The following is a 23,294-nucleotide window of genomic DNA, read 5'->3' as shown; positions in this document are numbered from 1 at the left end:
ACATAGGATGATTTTAAAGACAGAGGTCGGGGAGAGAGAGAGAGAGAGACTCAGGGTTTCTCTCATAGAATTTCACTCACTCTAATTACACTGACAAGCTAAGCAATGCTTTAGTTAGGTGTGGAGAAAGAGAGAGCCATGATGAGAAATAGAGAGAGGCTGGTAAGGGGTTGCGAAGATGGAAAGAGAACTAGAGGGAAAGGGTTGCAGGACAGAGGTAATAAGTAAGCAAAGAGGATGACTGGACAAAGTGTGAGAGTGTTTTTGTTTTGCATAAGTGTATCGCAATATTCCTCTATCTCTTTTTTGTTTTCACATTCCATTTGTTACAAAAAGGACGTCAGTAGCGATTATACTAGCAGTGTATTTTACGGTTATACGACATAAAACACCAAACAACAAACGGAATCATAATATTCAACAGTTACCTTGTTTAGAGGGCCAATTTCGTTGTATCGCATTTTGTTGCATGAGCTATATTTTCAACCGGTAGGAATGATGAGGCAGATAATATTTCCAACTGTACAGACAAGTCAGTATACTAGTATTTTAACATTTTCCTATTTCGGTACCTCAGAGCTGGTTGGAAAATATATGAGTTGAGACTCTTGTTGCATGCAATATTCTGCTGCCACACCATATTTTCTGCATTAGAATTTCCTGCTACAGAAGAGTGTGGCGAGGGGAAAAAAAAATGACACCGTATATATAAACTCCTCTGAGATGAAGTTAAATATATGTTTGTCTTCACTCATAAAGGTACCGGAGATTTACCAATAAAATCAAAGTGAATATTAAAGTTACATAATACGAAAAACAGAACACTTGTGATAACAGTTAGCTGGTTTGGAGACTTTTGCATTCTGTATATTGCTTATGAGTCTATAAATATGGCCTCTGAACTGTAAATAGGGAAGGATAGTATCACTGTGATTCGACGAAATATAAAGTAAACAGTTCTCCTCCATCCACAGGGAACGAAAGCTTGGAACACAGAGAGTGCTACGAGAAACAATTATAAACACATGAGGCCTTTTGATTAGGATTATGGGCGTCATTTCCTCGAAGGGACTTACTAAAATTGGCTTTATAATACTTACAACAGTAAATATTGCTTTCCTTAGTTTAAAAAAAAAAAAAAAATATTACCAAAATATATTGCAGTCGCTTATCATCGCCTTAAATTAACCCACTTAATATAACAGGGTAATTAGATTCCCCCCCACACCTGCTGAATTACGTATACGTGTTAGTATGTACGAGTATACAGTGATTTCGGTTACCTGGACATGAAAAATTTAACTTTAACATGTTTGTACAGCAAGATTTATTGTTGTTCTCAGAAGCATTTGTAAAGTCAGCCGATTGATGTTTAATTACAAGAATGACGCGATACTCGGTAAAATGGATAACTGAAAAAACAAATTCTGTTAAATGGAGTTCAGTATAAGGAACAAAGACATTTAGGGAGGAACGATGAGCTTTTGCCTCTCCTTACTGTAATATGACCGCAACTGAACAATCATGACCATGTATCCAGTGACTGGAGTGCCATGACCCTCGTAATTATATATATATATATATATATATATATATATATATATATATATATATATTCGCTAGTCTCGCGGGCCTATCCGATCAAAAAGCACTTGCCCAAATAAGACCCATTTCTAAACAGTTACCAACACCACAGTTACCACCATCCCCATCATCACAGTTACCACCACCACCATCATCGTCACAGCTGCCACCACCATCATCATCAACACAGCTACCACTACCACCATCATCACAGCTACCACCACCACCACAACTATCATCATCATCACCACCATCATCAGCACAGCTACCACCACCACCACAACTACCACCACCACCAACACCACAAATAACACCACCACCACCACAGCTACCACCACCACCACAGCTGCCACCACCATCATCACAGCTACCGTCAGCACCACCACCATCATCACCACTACCACGACGGCTGCTTCCACCACCACCACCACCACTACCACCATCTTTATCATCATCACAGCTACCATCACTGCTACAGCTACCACCACCATCATCATCACCACAGCTACCACCACCATCACCATCACCACAGCTACCACCACCATCATCACTACCACAGGTACCACCACCATCGCAGCTACCACCACCACCACCACCACCACCATCACAGTTACTACAGCCACCACCACCATCATCATAGCTACTACCACCATCACCACCACCATCACAGTTACTACAGCCACCACCACCATCATCATAGCTACTACCACCATCACCACCACCATCATCACCACAGCAATCACCACCACCAACACAGCTACCCGCCATCACAATCATCAACAGAGGTACCACCACCACCAACGGCACCGCCATAACAGCTGCCACCTTTTTCTGCTGAATAAAATCGTCCGTTCTTAGCACCAATAATGTAACAGACATCGGCCTGTAGATGTACAGCCTCTCTCTCTCTCTCTCTCTCTCTCTCTCTCTCTCTCTCTCTCTCTCTCTCTTCAAAGACCCATTAAACTCCACAGAAATACCCGGCTGCCTCATCCATGTGTGTTTACTGAAACACCAATAGGGGCAGATTTTTAGGGGACAAAACACACTTTCAGAAAATTTCAACACATATGAAATTGAAAGTGGCCCATCCTGGGCCCATTTCCAACCATTTTGCCAAGTTCAATAAAAATCCTTTTCCCAGTTTTATCTACTACACACACACACACACACACACACACACACACACACAGACACACACAGACACACACACACACACACACACACACACACACACACACACACACACACACACACACACACACACACACACACATATATATATATATATATATATATATATATATATATATATATGATGAGAGAGAGAGAGAGAGAGAGAGAGAGAGAGAGAGAGAGAGAGAGAGAGAGAGAGAGAGAGAGAGAGAGAGAGCAGGAAGCACAACATGGGGCAGATTTTCATAATTTCATATCCCCGTCAATTCTCATCAGATTTACCCTAAACCTGAAATCATCTTAAATTCCATTCCAGGTCTATATCCAAATTCGAAGCCAATCCATTCGGCAAGAGCTCTGCCTATGGCGGATTCATCTGTTTGTTTTTCCAGGCGGTATCTCCAAAAATTCTCAATGAATTTCAATGAACTTTTGTGAACGGATGGGCCATGGGCCAAGAAAGAATTAAAATATGTTGAAATTGATCCGGATCCGGATCCGGAGTATCCCGCTCAGTATCTCCGAAAGTTCTCAATGAATTTGAGTGAAACTTTGTGGAAAGGTGGGCCATGGACTAAGAATGAATTGATTAAAATTGGAGGTGGATCCTGATCCGGATCCGGATCCTATGCATCCCGCACAATATCTCCGAAAGTTCTCAATGAATTTCAATAACATTTTGTGGAAGATTTGGGCCATGGGTCAAGGAGCAAATGATTAAATTTTAAGGCGGGTCCGGATCCTACGTACTCCACACAATACCCACGGATCCGTATCCAGATCCTGATCCTTTTTAATGGCAACGGCATTGATGGAGGTACGCGCTCTCTGGATGCATTCTAGTTTAGTATGTAATAATCCACTTACCAGATATTATGTCCATCACAACTATGGCGTTGCTGACAGTGTACCTTACTCTGGAAACCCTCCCCGCCTCTCTCCCTCTGACTAACTGAACGCTACCAGTGAATCATAATATGTGACTCTACTGTCAAACTAACACATTATATCACAACCTACTTCTATATCGCAGCTATTGCTCGAGTAGATGAAGAATTAAGACGAATGTTACCTAGATGAAGCGAATGATTACCGTATCGATATAAAATATGAGGCAACTTATTAGTCACTTTACTGTAACAAGTTGTACATTACTGCTTGTGTTGTTATTTCCGATGTTGCTACTACCATTAGGTTTCACAGTTTCACTGCACTTCTCATGGCAGTGGGAGCTGCTGACGCGACGGTAATTCAGCAGAGTGTAGAGTCAGGTACTAAAGTTTAAAGTTATCTTAATATTCCACAGCTCTGCTTTGCACTTATATTCGTCACTTTTTAACAGAATGTACAATTAGGGATAAAAGTTTGCTTACTGTTCCACTATGTCTACTTCACACTTACATCATGTCCGTCACTTTCCTCTATGATAAATCATATGAATGTAAAATATCGTTGGACATAGAAATATACCAGGCCTCTCTCAGCTTGGTAATATTAGCCGGCAGAGATAAGTGAGATGAGGTGAAATATGAGGCGATTATTTTACCTTCACCAAACAATTTGTCTTCTTGTCAAGTTTCTCCACAGAATTAACTCTTTCAGTACAATGACGCCTTACTATAGTTTATTCGACCACTTCCACATGGTATTATTTAACACTGGAAATACCTTTCGCAATGCAAAGGTTAATGAACACTGTATCTAATCGCTCTAGTTCGAAATATCTTTCTTATCTGAATTATCGGCTGACCATAGCCATAATAAACTATAAAAGACATCTGTTTAGCATGATGACGTCTTATATATTTTATCTGTGCTCACCATACGATTTTATTTAGCTTAGAAGAGTGCTCGAATCGTGAACAGCTTAATGAAGCCGTTATCTGACACCTCCATGTTGAGAAATCTCTCCTCAGTTGAGAAATATTATCTGATAATAGTGAGAATATATATATTCTCGCTATCTTCCATAAAATTATAATAAAAGACACCACCATAGTGAAGGGGTGAACAATATGGTTGAGCAATATTCTGTTTTGTTGCTTGAGAGAGTATTAATATTAATCCTTAAATTCAGTGACATTAATTTCTTTATTCCTTGAGAAATCCCAACGTCTTTACTTATTATAGGAGAGGCTTATTGAAATGAGTTTTTGTTTTTGGCTTCCATTAACCCCTTTACTAGTATGGGGCTTTCATTTGTAAAAATTTTGTAGCAGCTATAATGAAGTAAAACAAGTCCTCGGCCTGAAGGGACTAAACACAAAATTCGCCCAGGCTCAGCTTCACATGGACACTTAAACTTACCATGGAATAAACCAGGATTATCGCTTAAATCAGTCATTTCGACGAAGCCATGTATATTTTAGTCGTGCTGTCACCAAACGATTTTATGTGGCTAAGCAGAGAATTTCGAACCTGAGAAGTTACATAATTGTAGTCTTAATCTCCTTCACTAATAATGGTTTTTCGTCATTTGAATAAAAGTGTACGATGGTAACCTGAATCAAATGAAAAATACGTTATCGTAATGAAGGGGCTGACTGTAATGAGATAAACCACGATAGTTTTGTTACATAGCATTCCATATTAGTTACATGAAGTGTACCGTAATAAAATATGTATTAAGATACTGTAGGCTGTGTGACGCTTGGCACAGTCGCATTGGTTAGGTCTCAAAGATTAGCAGTTTTATTAATGCACGATGATGAGTTTCTTAAATTGTTCTCTCGACACCAGACGACTTTATCCAGCTTAGGAGAGACTTTTGCGAGAAGACAGTTTGCCAGCAGCCTTCATTAACTTGCTTAGTGCTTGGATCTTTCCCACGTTGGATAAAAAACGTCAGTTGCGTAGACAGGATAAATGATAATACACGTTGGCTGGTTAAAATATATAAACCTTGTATATAACACATTATTATAAATTCCTCCAGGCGACCTCGTTTATTATTTTGAGTACAATATAAATTAACTGAAAAAAAAAATCGAAAGGTATGCCTTTCAACATGATTACATTTTTCTTTTATTTGTAACGTCAAACGATTTTATGAAGCTGGAGGAAAGAAATTTGCTGGGAAGGTGCTAACGGAGACTGTCTATAACCCCATTACTACAAATGGTCTCTTCAGAGCTAAAAGAAAAAATAATCTGGAAACAACAGTATAAGTTAAAAATGAGGTGCTCTGATTGAAGGGCCTAAAAAAATAAATAACCACCTTACTCCTGTGTAACATTATAGTAGCACACTGGTTTTGCTGATAATGTGAGTGAAAGCAGACCATGACTAAAGGAAGATGTTAACATTACAGGCGTAGTAACGAGAGTTATAAAAGGGAACACTCCTGAACAATGGACCCGTATCCACTGGCTATTTCTGGCTATTTGAGGTGGTGTTCTCTCTCTCTCTCTCTCTCTCTCTCTCTCTCTCTCTCTCTCTCTCTTCATAAAGCCCTAGTACACTTTGTAATTAGATAAATTTTTGATGTACTTAATGTTACTGCTGTAAGTAGATAGCTGTGAGTAGTTATTAAAAAAAATTTTATGCTCTCAGTTTTGCAGTGTTCAGTCACTTCATTGTTAGATTTATAATTAAGACCGGTTGCATTCAGCTACATAAACCTTATAAGATAATCCTTAACTATTTTAGCTATTTTAAATCACCGAACGATTTGATTCAGCGTAGTAATGTCTTGCCGTCTTAAATGGATTAAGCAACCAGTGAACCATTTCATAGATGCTGAAGCTGGAACTGAGGAGCTGAGTATTTTATTTACTTCTCTCACACGACGTAGTTTTATTTCTTACTCCACCGACCTTTAGGTTGTTTTATTCAGCTTGAGGGACAATGTTGGAACTAGGGAAGTTGGCTATAGTCTTCACCGACCTCATTAAGGCATTGTAATCTTCCCCAAGTTTAATAAAATTGTATGGCTGCATGAAGAATGAATGTAAAAGTACGTCACGGAATTGAAGAATTTTTGTTGGAGGTTGGTCATGCTAATGATCACATCTCAGTAAATTCTGTTAAGTCTGCTGCAAGATCTATTTACAAACTGTTTTTAACTTAGGTTGATCCAAAATTACTCGTTTCAAAATGCACACGGATTTATGAATATTTTGTCTCTTCAGCACATTATACAGAATAACTTAGTGGTGTGTGTTTGTGTGTGTGTGTGTGTGTGTGTGTGTGTGTGTGTGTGTGTGTGTGTGTGTGTGTGTGTGTGTGTGTGTGTGTGTGTGTGTGTGTGTGTGTGTGTGTGTGTGTGTGTGTGTGTGTGTGTGTGTGTGTGTGTATATGTGTGTGTGTGTGTGTGTGTGTGTGTGTGTGTGTGTGTGTGTGTGTGTGTGTGTGTGTGTGTGTGTGTGTGTGTGTGTGTGTCTAAATAACAAGGACGATGCTAATGTGTGGATGGCAAGCGACTAGACGGGGAAACTACTTGACAAGTGAAATTGGACGTTCGGATAGGGAGTTTGAAGTTCATTTCAAACATGTTCTAAATCCACAGGATGACTACATGGCACTTGACTTAAACAATGTACATAGACGCTACAATTCCCTACGAAACGAATCTATTTCAATTGAGGACGTTAAACTTCAAGTAAAAAAACTGAAGGCAGATAAATCTTGCTGACTGGACGGTGTGCCCCCCCGTGTTATGGCCCTCCTACCTGCCTATTGGTACTTAACACTGACTACTTTGTTCAGCAGTTTTTTACCTTGCCACATATCTCCTTGTCTGAAACAGAGCTAAATTGTTTACAGTTATTAAGAAACATGATACTGTATGATTAACACTAATAAATATAGAGACATTAGTATTATAAATTGCGTAACGAAACTATACGATATGGCACTATATGGGAAATTAAGGCAGTGGTTTATGTCATATAGGGAGCAGGCTGGAGCATAAAGATAAATGGACCTTGAAGAAAACGAGGGTGTATGCAACATATCGTAACACTCAGCCTCCTCACAGATGTGAAACGACGACAGAGGTTTAAGTTATTTGTGACTTTCGTGGATTTTTGTAAGGCGTACGATTTCGTCAACAGATAATTTACCCCAAATTCTAAAGAGACCCAACTGTGGGTTGATAATGTTGAGAATTATAGTAGGCATGCATTGTTTAATTCATAGCATTATACTGTAGGTGCTGCTGTTGTTAGGGGACGTCCACACGTGTCCTCGAACATGTTTTGACAACACACCTGGAAACATATTCGGATACGTGTATGCAGCAGTATTTGAAAAGATGTATGCAAACATGTTGCGTTGCAGCTTCGAACTTACTGGCAGCAGAGGTGATGAGATGTGTCCATACGAGGCGGCTGAGACTTTATCATTGTGTTGCCAACATGACCTGGACGCTGCTGTTCCCAACATTATTTGCAGCTTGTTCGTTATTATGTCGTTTACATGTTCCCAACACAAGTTCCAGCACACGTGTAAACGGGCCCTTACTGTCACACTAGGACTCAGGCAGTGTCTACCCACGTCATGAATACTCTCTCTCTCTCTCTCATATATTATTTCAGTCTCATCTTAAATGTTCACTCTCATCTTAAATGTCAGGATCAACTGCCTAGCCCTGGGCTTCTACACTCCTCATGGGGCAACGTAGGATTGGATGATGGATGGATTGGTATATATATATATATATATATATATATATATATATATATATATATATATATATATATATATATATACGCTCCTCATGGGGCAACGTAGGATTGGATGATGGATGGATATATATATATATATATATATATAAAACCTGATAAAGACTGTAAGAAAATTGTCCTAACGATGGTGTTCTGAAGTGGCTTCCCATCTTAGTACCAATGGATATTCTCCTTCTAGCCACCACAAGGAATAGCACGATAACAAAATTAAGAATGCTGCCATAAATATTGTATAATAATTAACCCTAATAAGGCCACTTACTTTGTCATAAATAACAGTAAGGGGGACAGCGAGCCATTACTTTGCAATCATTATACATAGTTACCTGGGTTCAACATTTAACAGTGATGGTTCGGTGTCCTCAGCAGTGAGGTTATACGCGAAAGCTAAAATAATTCATGTTTTGAAACATGTACATTTGATTTAAAAAAAAAGGATCTCTCATATTGTAGAGAGACGGATGTTTGAGGCGGGCCTGATGTCATCTCCCTTGTACGGATGCGAGTCTTGACTGGGGGCTAATCAGTAAACTGTATAACTGGCCTCTGAAGTGGATGTTAGGTAGCAAATGATACAAGTTATGCGGAATCGGGATACCTGTAGCACCCTGGTTTGATTAGGTATAAGCAGAATAAATTTTTCTATTGAATGTGGGAAGAGCGATATTATATGAGTGACGTCCTATTACAACATGCGATTCTTACTACCATACTTTCTAACATCAACACAAGTACACTAGTAGATAACGAGACAGGTGTCTTACTGATCACACTGACAGCCAAATTACACCAGATTACCAGGGCATATTCATCAAGGTACTGAACTTGCATGGATATAAATTCAACCTTTGTTGTACACGAGATTATGCTCACAGATACATAGTCAACCAGCACCACCGGAAAGCATTCACGCACTACTGAGTAGCCGGTCATAGCCTATGTACCGAGACGGGGAGATGGAATAGGCCCGGGCGAAGGTGTCTCCCACCTGAGAAACGCTTGTGTGGGTGTGGACTGGTCCATAGCAGCCCATTATCTCAGATCATTAGAGATAAGTAACAGCTCAGCACGATAGAAGAAATTCTTTGCGGACAGATTTACGATCTCGGTACAGTGGAAGACAATATATAACATTTTGGATTTGTAGTCATAGAGTTGCATGTTGTAACGTTTCCCGTGTGTAAGTGAAATACTGATTTTTAAAAACATAATGCCGCATGTTATCACTATTTTCTGTATACACAGTTTACACACACACATATCTATCTATCTATCCATATATATATATATATATATATATATATATATATATATATATATATATATATATATATATATATATATATATATATATATATATATATATATACCTAGGCTGCTTTCCCCAAGGAAAGGGAGGTAGCCGAGACAGGACGACACACTCCCCATTTACTCATCCATTCAAACACATTCATTCGCATCTTAGCCCCAGAGGGAAGAAGGGACTGATCATCACCCCACCACACCGCACGAGGGTCAACTGCGCAGTGCAATCAGTGACATCAGCAGCAGGGCCCGACAGCAGAGCTGGTTTACCTCTGCCACATAATAATAGACCCATTCCCTTACCCACACCTGACCTGATTAGCCGATCAGACCAAATGCAGGAGAATATATCCCCCAGCGCTGCGTCATCATTTATTCATTCACAGTTTCCCTCCATTTCTTTCTGTCACGCACAGCCACTCTTCCATGCTCAACAGACATCCCTCTCACATCCAACGCTCTCTTCACACTGTCCATCCATCCTATTCGTGGTCTCCCTCTCAGCCTTACACCTCTCACATCAGATCTAGTTATCTCTTCCACCAATCGCTCATTAGCCATTCTCTCCATATGCCCAAACCATCGCAACACCCTCTGCTCAACTCGATCAGCCATCTCCCGAACAACTCCAGTTCTCCTTGCACTTCATTATTTCTCACTCGACCCATACGCATCACTCCACACATACTCCTCAGACACCTCATCTCCATTACATTCAAAGTTTTCCTCTCTGCTACACCCATATTCCATGTTTCAGCTCCATATAATGCAGTCGGTACCACAACACCCTCATACAGCTTTCTCTTCACATCCATTCTAAACGAACGACGTCTAAACACGTTTTTCATTCCTCTCATCACCTTTCCTACTTCATTCATTCTAAACTTCACTTCTGCATCTATTCTTCCATCCACAGCAACATGTGACCCTAAATACTTAAAACACTCTACCTCCTCAAGCAACTCACCATTCAAAACTATATTCATCCCTCAACCATCTACCAACCTTGTACACTTCATCACTTTACTCTTATTCTCATTTACTTTCAATTTCCTCCTCTCACACACCCTTCCAAACTCCTCTACCAACTGTCTCAATCTCTCCTCTGAATCAGCCACCAGTGCAGTATCATCTGCAAGCAGCAGCTGCTTCAGATTCCACTCTCTACCATCAAGATTCACCAGGCTTACACCTCCACCTAAAACTCTTGCATTCACCTCCCTTACAACACCATCCATATAAATATTAAACAACCAAGGCGATATCACACATCCCTGTCGCAGTCACACTCTCATGGGAAACCACTCACAGTATTTCCCACTCTTACACACGCTCTACTATTTACATAAAAACTTTTCACCCCTTTTAGTAACCTGCCATCAAGTCCATACAATCTTAATACAGGCCACAAAGCCTCCCTACCAATTCTATCATACGCTTTCTCTAAATCCATGAATGTCCCAAACACATCCTTGCCTTTCACTAAATACTTTTCACACACTTGTTTCACAGCAAACACCTGATCCACGCATCCCATCCCTCTCCTAAAGCCACATTGCTCATCACCAATCACTCTCTCTGTACCCTGTCTAACTCTCTTTAACACTCTACCATAAACCTTACCTACAACACTCAACAGACTAATACCCCTAAAGCTAGTACATTCATACTTATCACCTTTGCCTTTATACAAAGAGACCACACAAGCACTTGCCCAGTCAATTGGCACCATACCTTTCACAAAGCACACATTCGACACTGTTACTAACCAGTCAACAATAGTTGCTCCACCACCCTTCAGGCATTCCACAGCACACCCATCTATACCTGCAGCTTTCCCTTTTTTCATCTCTTTTACTGCCTCCTGCACTTCCTCCTTCATGATCAAGGAATCATTCAACTCTCCCAACACATTTATTCCTTGCACCCTTCCATCCGCCACAATTTCAGTCACCCTTTCCTCCTCTACATTTAAGTCTTTCAAAATACTCTGCCCATCTCTTCCTTACTGTATCCATCTCAGTTAACATCCTTCCATCCTCTGCTTTTACTCGCTCTTCCTTCCAAGACTCTCCCTTTCCCATCCTTTTCACCTCCTTCCAGAACATTTTCTTATTCTGTTGAAAATTCTCAGTCAGCCGCCTACCCCACCTCTCATCTGCTGCCACTTTAGCGTCACGCACAGCCTTTCTCGCCCTATTCCTTGTTTCCTTATACCTTTCATATGACACCTTATCCTTCCTCTGCAGCCACACTTCATATGCACATCTCTTCTCAGCCACAGCCATACTTACTTCCTCGCACCACCATTCACTTCCTTTTCTTACACCACCACCCACACATCTCACACTACACACCTCTTCCGCACGCCCCTGCACAGCAGTCTTAAACAACTGCCATTCCTCCTTCACACACACACACACACACACACACACACACACACACATATATATATATATATATATATATATATATATATATATCCCAATATGCAGTTGACACTATTTAAACTTCACTTCATCCAGTTTTGATTACTCATTATATAAATTAAATTGTCAAAACATTACCAAGTATTTTTGTGTAGTTTATCGTTCCCCTAATGCTTCTTCGGAACCCAGTGTATTTGATTCCATATCCACTCAGTTGAGTAACCTTGACCTTGCCCTTGGCACCGAAATTACCATTTTGGGTGATTTTAACATAAACAATGTTGAATGGTTATTGCATTCTGTCTGGACTGACTACACTGGTCTAGAGTGCGAACTGTTTGCGGAATCGTTTAATCTCACCCAGTTGGTAAAGCAACCAACAAGAATACCTGATAATCCTGACCATAATGCCCATCTCTTGGATTTATTCTTGACAAATAATCCAGATCAATACAGGATAGAGGTACTGTCACCACTTGGATCCTCTGACCACAATCTCATCAAAGCCTCATTAGTTAACCCTCCCACACCTCCCCGTTCTGAACCTGTCAGGGTGACCTGATGGCACTTTGATAGGGCAGACTGGGATGGATTTAGAAATTATCTTGCTGATGTTCCATGGCAGTCTTTCCTCTCTAGTGATCCCAATTCTACCCAGTCCCACATTTGCGATTTAATATAGCTGGTATGGATTTATTCATACCAAGTCAACAGTTCACTAAAAGATCGAACTCTCCAAAATGGTTTGATGGCAACTGTGCCAGAGCAACAGCTCAAAAGTAATTAGCATATAACTCTTACTTAAAATCAAAAACATCTGAATCACTCTCCCCATTTAAAATTGCTAGAAATCATGCAAAAGCTGTATTAAATCTATCTAAATCAAATTTTCTTCAAAAGCAAGCATCAAAACTACATAAGAACCCTAATGACAATAGAATATTCTGGTCAACTCTTAATTCTTTCAATAATAACTTACAAGTCATCTTCCATTCCCCCACTAAAATCTTCAAATGGCGACATTACAAATGACCCACGTGGGAAAGCAGATATCTTTGCCAGTACCTTTGCCAGAAACTCTACCGTAGACGATACCAGCCAGAATGTCCCAGTACTGGAACTTGATTCTCCCGAAATTGACCCACTTAAAACACAGACAGGATACGTAAAATCCATCCTAGACAATTTACCTACCAACAAAACTCCAGGCCCAGATGGAATTCCGCCAATTGTTTTGAAAAAGTGTTCCCCTGAACTTGCCTCTGTCCTAGCTAAATTATTCAGACTATGCATACGTACTTCTTTATTCCCAAATTCATGGAAAGAAGCCAATATCCACCCAGTTCCGAAGAAAGGAAGTTCGTCTGACCCCTCTGATTGCAGACCAATAGCTGTCACATCTTCTCTTGATAAGGTATTTGAAACTTTAATTAATAAGCACATTGTTAAACATCTTGAATCCAACAACTTAATTAGTGATAGACAATATGGTTTTCTCCAGGAAAGATCCACCATTGACATACTCAATCTCTTAACTCATACCATCCATCAATTAATTGATCTTTTTTGGAGAAACTCATGCAGTAGCTCTTGATATCTCTAAAGCTTTCGACAGAGTATGGCACCGTTCCCTGCTGTCCAAACTCCCTTGCTATGGACTAACGTCTTTTGTTCCTTTGATTTCTTCATATCTTAGTGACAGGAAAATAAGAGTAAAAGTAGATGATGTATATTTCCACTCAATTAACGCCGGCGTGCCGCAGGGATAGGTTCTGGCGCCAGCCCTATTTCTGGTTCATATTAATGATCCCTTATGCCACCCACAATCCATTCACTCATATGCAGATGACTCACACTACATAGTTCATTCACACTCAGACATCCATTTACAAAGTCTAATATCTCTACCTCTCAACTCAGTACAGCCATCTCCATATATCAAGATCTATCTACAATCAGTGAATGGGGACAAAACAACCTTGTCTCTTTTAATGCTTGTAAAACTAAATATATACAGTTTACTAATAGACAGATATTTCCAGATTCGTACATTACCTTCAGTGCTACTAATATTCCCATCTCCAAAAGTTTTGAAATTCTTAGCGTCTCACTTAACAGTGCCCTCAGCTGGACCTCTCATGTCAGATCACTTGCTAAAACCGCCTCAAAGAAAATTGGATTATTGTACAGAGTCCGTAACTTCTTCCCCGATGAGCAGTTAGCTATACTTTATAAGAGTCATGTGCGATCTCAGCTTGAATATTGCTCACCCTTGTGAAATGGTTGTGGAGAGGTTGCATTAAGACAACTAGACATAATTCAGAATAAAGCTGTTAGAATCATTAACAACCCTGCCATTACATATAAACTACCTCCCCTGCAAGTAAGAAGGAATGTTGCCTCCCTTGCATTATTTTACAGATATTTTTTTGGCAAATGCTCAGACGAAGTTGCGTCCATGGTACCAGCTCTCCATGCCTTCCCTCGTGCTACACGGGCATCTGGTAGTGCTCATGACTGGAATGTCACTCAGCCATATTGCAGAACTTCTGCCTATCAGAATTCTTTCATTCCCCGAACTGCATCTCTCTGGAACTCGCTTCCTCAGAGTTGTTTCCCTCCAAATTTCAACCCACAACTGTTCAAGTCTAACTATTACAGATATTTTATGAACAGACACCAGTAATCTGGTGTATGGATTATTTTTTTTACTCATTTGTTTTTCCTTCCTCCGTTCTGTTATTTATAATATATATATATATATATATATATATATATATATATATATATATATATATATATATATATATATATATATATATATATATACATATATATATTGTTACGGAACAGAGAAAGATAACGTACACTTTAAGTGAGAATACTAAGAGTCACTACTGTCCCGTAAAGTTCCAGGTTCAAAACAAAAGAGTTAGGTAAAATTACAAGTTAAAGTTTAATGCTCAAACTAACAACAAAACATTCAGGACTCATAAGGATAATGTAATGGCAAATAAACAGGTTAAATATATGGTTAACTGCAATAGCCTCTATTAACACGAAATTAGCAAGAGTAAATTTATCTAAGTCAGCCCTGATAAAATGAGATACCAGATAATACTCAGTGAATGCCAGATAAATTATTACAGATACAAACTATTATCAAAAATGACTGACATAAAACCCAACATTAATCAAAAACCTCACTAGGCCTAAGAATTAACCTTATGTTACACAGTACAAGAAAAAATGCAATAACACTTATACTGAAATTACACAGCTGCTAGATGTTTGGAGATTTCTTGAGCACTCACAATAATAATATCTGTACAGGGTAGGACAGAGATGTGAACAAAATGAGGAGTAGATGTAAGTGGCAATGATGCAGAGACTGAGCTCATTATATAGGGGCCAGCAGAGCTTGATACAACTTGTAAGAAGGACGCGCAAATGAAGCCATGGGGACAAAGAGCTGAAAATCCCGCTCTGAATAACAGAGAGAACGACTTACTCTACTATAACGGTAGAAGGGGGGGACTGAGGCAGAACACGCTCGTGATCAAACATGCAGCAACTGTGCGTTAAAATTACACAAAGGATGATGAAATCATAGGCTATGTAACACCTCCCCACAAAGAAAAAAGAAATTTACAAAGGAAATTTCTTATTACTCTAAAACAATCTGTATATGGCATTACAGAACATGCAGAAGTCTTTCCTAATGTTACAAAACATGAGATCTCCCTAGCACGTTCAGTCATAGGTACTTGCCAGTATCCCTTTAACAAATCAAACTTACTTATGTACCTAGCCTTTCCGATCTTGTCTATGCAATCTTCCACACGAGGGAGAGGGTAAGTGTCTGTTTTGGTTATCTGATTAACACGTCTGTAGTCAATGCAAAGCCGCTGTGACCCACCTGGCTTAGGGACTAGAGTGACAGGAGAACTCCACTCGCTCTGACAGGGCTCAATCATCTTGTGGTCCAACAGGTAGCCAAGCTCCTTCTCGATGAGAGGAACTTTCACTGGGTTCACACGGTAAGGAGGCAATTTAATTGGCTTTGCGTCTCCAACATCGACATCATGCATCAACACAGTGGTTCTTCCTGGACTGTCACGGAACACTTGCGGGTACTCCTGCAGTAATGTCGAAAACTCCTGCCTTTCCTTGGGAGGTAGATGAGAAAGCTTAGTCTGGAGATCATTCATGATATCAGGATTCTTCCCCAAACTATCACTCAGGCTCATACTGCATGGGAGAGCTTCACTTGCAGACTCGGGTGGAACAGCTACAGCGCAGAATGGATTATTTTCGTCCCGCCTGTGATATAACTTTAGTATGTTGATGTGACATAGTTGCTTGCTCTTTCTACGATCTGGTGTGGCGATGACATAGTTGACATCACTGAGTTTCTTCTCCATGAAATAAGGGCCACTAAACTTGGCTTGAAGAGGTTGCCCATGCACTGGTAGCAGAATCAAAACCTGATCTCCTGGCTGAAAGTAGCGTAACCTGGACTTCTTATCATACCAAGTCTTCATCTTCTCCTGAGCAGCTCCTAAATTCTCTCTCGCCAGCTGTAAAGCAGTGGACAGCCGTTCTTTGAACTTCATCACATACTCCAGCAGGTTGACGTCATCTTCCTCCGACAGCCAGCATTCCTTGAGTAACTTAAGGGGTCCTCTTACTTCATGGCCAAACAGTAGTTCAAAAGGTGAGAAGCCCAGTGATTCATTTGGAGACTCTCTTGCGGCAAACACAACGAATGGAAGACCTTTATCCCAGTCTTTCTGATGTTCCAAACAGTATTTCTTGAGCATCGATTTGAGTGTTTGATGATATCTCTCCAACGCTCCTTGGGTCTGGGGATGGTAAGCTGAAGACTTGATCTGGGTGATGTCCAACTCTTTCAGAGACTGCTTGAAAACATTTGACATGAAATTACTTCCCCGGTCTGACTGTACCTCCTTGGGCAGACCAAACTTTGTGAAGAACCCTAGCATTTCCTTAACCACGTTCTTTGCTGAGATATTTCTAAGTGGAATGGCTTCAGGATAACGAGTAGCCATATCAATCAGGGTCAACACATAAGAAAATCCTGAAGAAGTCTTAGGAAGAGGGCCCACAATATCCACCAACACACGGGTGAATGGCGCCTCAAAAGGAGGAATGGGAACTAGAGGTGCAACCTTTTCGGTCTGATTACACTTCCCCACAACTTGACACGTGTGACAAGACTTACAATACCAGGAAACATCCCTGAAGATATCTGGCCAGTAGAAGTGTTTCAAAATGCGTGCCACAGTCTTCCTCACTCCAAGGTGTCCTGCCAAACTGGAATCATGAGCCACTCTAATGATATCCTGCCTACAAAAACGAGGGATGACAACTTGATGTACAACCTCCCATTCACAGTCGGCTGATGCTGTTGGGGGTCTCCACTTCCTCATAAGTACTCCTGACTTTACATAATAACAAGTAGAAGCACCGGCTGACTCTTCTTCACTGTAAGCAGAGTTAGCTAGACCTTTCAACTCAGGGTCAGCAACCTGCAACTCAACCAACTCTTGACGAGACAAATTATCAACACTACGGGGGTACTGCCTCATCTGGTGAGTGGTCCAAATTAGCAAGAAAAGTGTCAGCTAGGATAACATCATCATCATCATTATCCTCTAAATCACCAGTAACTTTAGACTTAGCCCTAGTGACAGCACATGCAGGGAACACATCAGGGACATCACAATCCTGGGCCGCAGCCACTGGCTCACTAGACAACTGAGGAGCTGGACACACTTGACTTCCACCAATATCATTTCCAAGTAAGAAAGTTACACCTGACATTGGGAGTGTCTCAACCAACTCAACCATAACGGAACCATTAACAAAACCAGACTCTAAATTCACTCTGCACAGAGGGACAGAGAAATAATTATTCCCTACACCTTGTAAGATTACAGTTTCATCAGAGGAATTAACATTAGAGCCTAGAATACTGGTCAGCATAAGGGATTGGCAAGCACCTGTATCACGATATATTTGAACTGATTTCCTGTCATTACTGTCCAGAGGACTGACAAAACCATCAGACAGGAAATTAGCACATGAACTCTTGAGAGTGTCACCCACGTTACTGCTCCAAAGAGGAGCTCCATCATGAGAATATAAGTTACCCCTCAAAGCAGGTTCAGTTAACTCAGTTAAAGAATTCTGGGAACTCTCAAGGGTGGACACTAGACCAACTGACTGAATATTTAAAGACTCCTTTTTGTTCACATCACGCTGTCTCCTGAAACATCTCTCCGTAGTATGACCAAGCTTACTACAATAAGTACATTTACTTTTCTGAAATCTAGAGGTGAAGCTGGTATTTACTTCCTGAGAAACATCATCTTTATTCTCTTTCCTGTTACCTGTACTCTGAGTAGAGGCAACGTACTTACTCTCAGCTTTCTCCTTTTCTTTAGAATATCTCTTGTGAGTGAGAACATATTCATCAGCTAAAACTGCAGCATCAGACAAATTATCTATTCTTCTTTCATCAAGATATAGGCTTACATATTTATTAATACACCTTTTGAAGTCCTCCAGCAAAATCATCTGCTTAAATTTACCAAAATCAGAATCCATATTCTTAGAATTTAACCACTTCTCTAACAGATCTTCTTTGATTTTTGCATACTCAACATGGGATTGCTTATCTTGCTTGTAAGTTGTCCTAAATTTTACTCTATAGGCTTCAGGAACAAGCTCATAGGCCTTAAGAATCAAGCTCTTAACTACATCATAATTATCAGATTGATCCTGAGGCAAAGATGCATAAGTTACTTGAGCTTTACCGGTGAGAACAGTTTGAATGAGTACTGGCCAATACTCCTTGGGCCAACTAAAACCTGTAGCTACCCTCTCAAACAACTGAAAATACTTTGTTAAATCAGATTCATTAAAAGGAGGGACAAGTTTAACATTTTTAGCCACATCAAAATCATCAGAGCTAGATGATCCAGTTCCACCTTGTTTCATGCGATACTCATGGTCTGCCTGAATCCTGGCAAGTTCAATTTGTGCCTGAGCCTGTACCTGTGCCTCTTGAATACGAGCATTTGCCTCATTAACACGAGCCTCCGCCTCCTTAGCCTTAGCCTCCTGCAGGGCTAGCTGTAACTTAGCTAATTCAATCTACGTTTGCTCATTTGGAGGAGTTACATTAAACAAGCTTTCATTAATCATGTCAACAATTTGATCTTTAGAATGATGAGAGCGAACAGCAATTCCCAATTGTTGAGCAACAAGCTTAAGTTCATTCTTTGTTCTGTTTTCTACATCACACACTGTTTGCACATTTGACAAAAAATCTTTGGCTTCATCAAGTGTAGTAATAGTAGACATAATTAATAAGTAACAGTCACAAAATATCAAGCAATATCCTTATGATAATATCCTGAATATCCTAATATGAGGTCGCCAAATTTATGTTACGGAACAGAGAAAGATAATGTACACTTTAAGTGAGAATACTAAGAGTCACTACTGTCCCGTAAAGTTCCAGGTTCAAAACAAAAGAGTTAGGTAAAATTACAAGTTAAAGTTTAATGCTCAAACTAACAACAAAACATTCAGGACTCATAAGGATAATGTAATGGCAAATAAACAGGTTAAATATATGGTTAACTGCAATAGCCTCTATTAACACGAAATTAGCAAGAGTAAATTTATCTAAGTCAGCCCTGATAAAATGAGATACCAGATAATACTCAGTGAATGCCAGATAAATATTACAGATACAAACTATTATCAAAAATGACTGACATAAAACCCAACATTAATCAAAAACCTCACTAGGCCTAAGAATTAACCTTATGTTACACAGTACAAGAAAAAATGCAATAACACTTATACTGAAATTACACAGCTGCTAGATGTTTGGAGATTTCTTGAGCACTCACAATAATAATATCTGTACAGGGTAGGACAGAGATGTGAACAAAATGAGGAGTAGATGTAAGTGGCAATGATGCAGAGACTGAGCTCATTATATAGGGGCCAGCAGAGCTTGATACAACTTGTAAGAAGGACGCGCAAATGAAGCCATGGGGACAAAGAGCTGAAAATCCCGCTCTGAATAACAGAGAGAACGACTTACTCTACTATAACGGTAGAAGGGGGGGACTGAGGCAGAACACGCTCGTGATCAAACATGCAGCAACTGTGCGTTAAAATTACACAAAGGATGATGAAATCATAGGCTATGTAACAATATATATATATATATATATATATATATATATATATATATATATATATATATATATATATATATATGGAATTCTTGATTTGTTTACGTAATGTCGCACGTTATAACTTTTCTGTGTATGAATTATTTGATGTGTATAGTTAATGTTGCATGATATATCTCTTCCCTGTGCATCTGGTCTTTTGGTTTCCTATGGCGTTTGGAGTTTAGAAGTAGCTTACAGTATAAATCTAAGCAAGATATCAGTCGATGTAATAGTGTGATGTACATTTACATTTACAAGTACTGTTTACTTTAAACGCCTGATACGTTCCGCATAACTACTGATTCTTTCTTCTTACAAGTGTGTGATAATATTTACCTTTCTCTGTTCTTAATGGTATTTGTAGCGATCTCACTTTTACATCAGTCTGTAAGATAATAATTACTCTCCTACCAGTGGCAGTTGTCTGAAGTCTGTGACATAGTATATACTTGTCTGGTTTTGTACGGTCTGTGAACGACTACTGCATATACTTGTACAGCTTTCTGTGGTGCATTTGATAGTATATAGTACTCTTCCCCGCCCCGGAAGGGTTTGGGACAGGTATTGTTTTACTCGGTTTGCCTGTCTGTTTGTTTATCTGTCTGTTTGTTTGTCTGTCTGCCTGTCTGTCTGTTAATAACTTTACGCGAAAACTACTAGAGCGATTTTGAGCAAAATCACAGGAATGATCGGCTATGACCTTCTGATCACGTGATCAAATTTTGGTCCAAACTGCGGCAAGGCCCAGGCTGTAGCTCCCCCCCCCCTAAAAAAAAAAAATAGTTTTTTCTTTTTTCGTCATAACTCCTTGCAAATTCGTCATATAGACATGAAACCAAACTCTTAAGGTGCATCTTTCAAATCTTCATCCTATAACATGCCTCATTACATCAGGGGCGGTCACCCCTTAGTTAACGGTAGGGAGGCAATGCCTAAAATTTCAAATGGACATAAAATCGTCAATTTTCACCCGATATACTCCAAATTTGATATGTTACATCTTTGACTAGATATTCTGTTTTGTTGATACGTCAGCACTAAAATGACTGTCGAGGACGGGTTTGCTGTGCCTTGACACCGCTCCTTGTTTGCCTAGTTTTGTACGGTATAAGAGATGCTATATGCTTATACAGCTTTTTACGGTGAGATACTATTTACTTGCCTAGTCTTGTACGACGTGAGAGAGCGTATTTGCCTGTGCAGTTTTGTATGGTGTTCGTGATAGCATTTACCTGTGTAGCTTTGCATTGTGTTTGTGATTGCTTTACCTGTGAAGTTTTGTACGGTATTTGTGGTTGCATTTACCTGTGTAGATTGGGATGGTCTTTGTGATTGCATTTACCTGTTTAGTTTTGTATGGTGTTAGTGATAGTATTTACCTATATAGTACTGTACGGTATTTTTTTATAGCAATTACCTGCGTAGTTTTGTATGATGTTTAGAATTATGACAACATTTACCTGTGTAGGTTTGTATGGTGTGTGTGTGAAAAAATTTACCGCTCTTCCTCTGTTAAATTTTTTCTCTCTTTATATATACTTACACGAATTCTTATGACTTATGTTGCATATTGCTTGCCGCCATTGATTTTGTGTTTGTGCTCCTCAGGCTAACATGTTTGTCTTCATGTGTTTCCTCTGAACTACTTATAGCCATATATACATATGTCTGTTTACGGGGAAATATCCCAAGCACACTGTACTATACAGGTGTAATAATGAATATTGTGATCAACAAACTATATATCTATACAGCTATCTCTGTAGTGTGTGTGTATGTGTGTGTGTGTGTGTGTGTGTGTGTGTGTGTGTGTGTGTGTGTGTGTGTGTGTGTGTGTGTGTGTGTGTGTGAGACAAGGAAAGTACTCAAACATTCCTCCGAACATTGGCACGCAACAGGCAGTTAATAAATCCAGATCCCTATTCAGTTCAGGATGTGGGTAAATGAGACCGTGCTCAGAGGTATCGTGGTTAGCTCAGGCTATGAACCCAAAATCTCTCCGGTGCGGGTCAGATATGCTTCCAAGCATACTTCCTCCACTCATGCAAAAGTGCTGTGAGGAGTGCCGCTAAGTCTAAAGGAAGGAGGGGGACAGAGGAAGGTGTTGCTGGTGAAGAAGTTAATTCAAGAGAAGGAATATGTGCCAAGGCTTACTCCAACTCGTGATCTGTTTTGTGAGTGAGTCAATCATAAAAAAGAATATACAAAAACAATACCTTAAAATTAACACACACGAATATCCAGAGGGTGTAGCTCTGTTAAGAAAAGTACCCAACAAAAATTCCCTCAAAATACGACACACAACTGCCCTATTACTGACCCCGGACCCAATTTCAGTTGTAGGTGGGAACATTTCAACTCACTTTACTGATGTTGTAGGAGGAGTTGTAGTGGATGGTGAGGTCCACGAATGACGCGTACGTATCTTTGTAGCTAACCGCTAAGTCCAGGGGGGGCCGGATGGTGGTGGTGGGGGGTGGAGGGGGGCCGGTGAAGATGTAGGCCTCTGTGGTGAGTCCGGAGGGGATTGCGGCCGACCCCCACGCCCCCCTTCTGCCCCCCCACACCGCCCCCCACGCCACCACCCAAGCCAATACCACCCTCAGTCCGCGGCAGGGCATCGTCACCATAGTCTGGGCACCATTTTTATTTTTCTCTCTGGCAGCTCACAAACCCATTTTCCTTCCGATTTCACCAAGATATTTTGTAACTCTGTGGCATCTTGCGATATGGATTTTCTTTCTGTGGTGTTTCTAAAGGCTATCACGGCTTTATCCTTTCCAAGTTTAACAGGATGTTGTTAAATGGGTGACATAACGCAGTTTGAATCT

At 40.1% G+C, this 23,294-nt stretch overlaps 1 protein-coding gene across 1 annotated transcript in view; it reads right to left on the bottom strand.

Annotated features, from left to right (window-relative positions):
- LOC145413655 (uncharacterized) overlaps positions 1-23,084 on the bottom strand; it is a 334,504-nt gene extending 311,420 nt beyond the window's left edge. The window contains exon 1 of the mRNA XM_080283313.1: positions 22,827-23,084. Within this exon, the coding sequence (XP_080139439.1) occupies positions 22,827-23,084 (258 nt within the window). The remainder of the gene's footprint in view (positions 1-22,826) is intronic.
- Positions 23,085-23,294: the final 210 nt, after the last annotated feature.

Source organism: Coenobita brevimanus, chromosome 97 (genome assembly GCF_032717465.1).
Source record: "Coenobita brevimanus isolate Jiangsu-jjx chromosome 97, ASM3271746v2, whole genome shotgun sequence".
Taxonomy (NCBI): Eukaryota; Metazoa; Arthropoda; class Malacostraca; order Decapoda; family Coenobitidae; genus Coenobita; species Coenobita brevimanus.
Note: the sequence above shows the minus strand (reverse complement) of the source record. Positions and strands in the feature narration are given on the sequence as shown.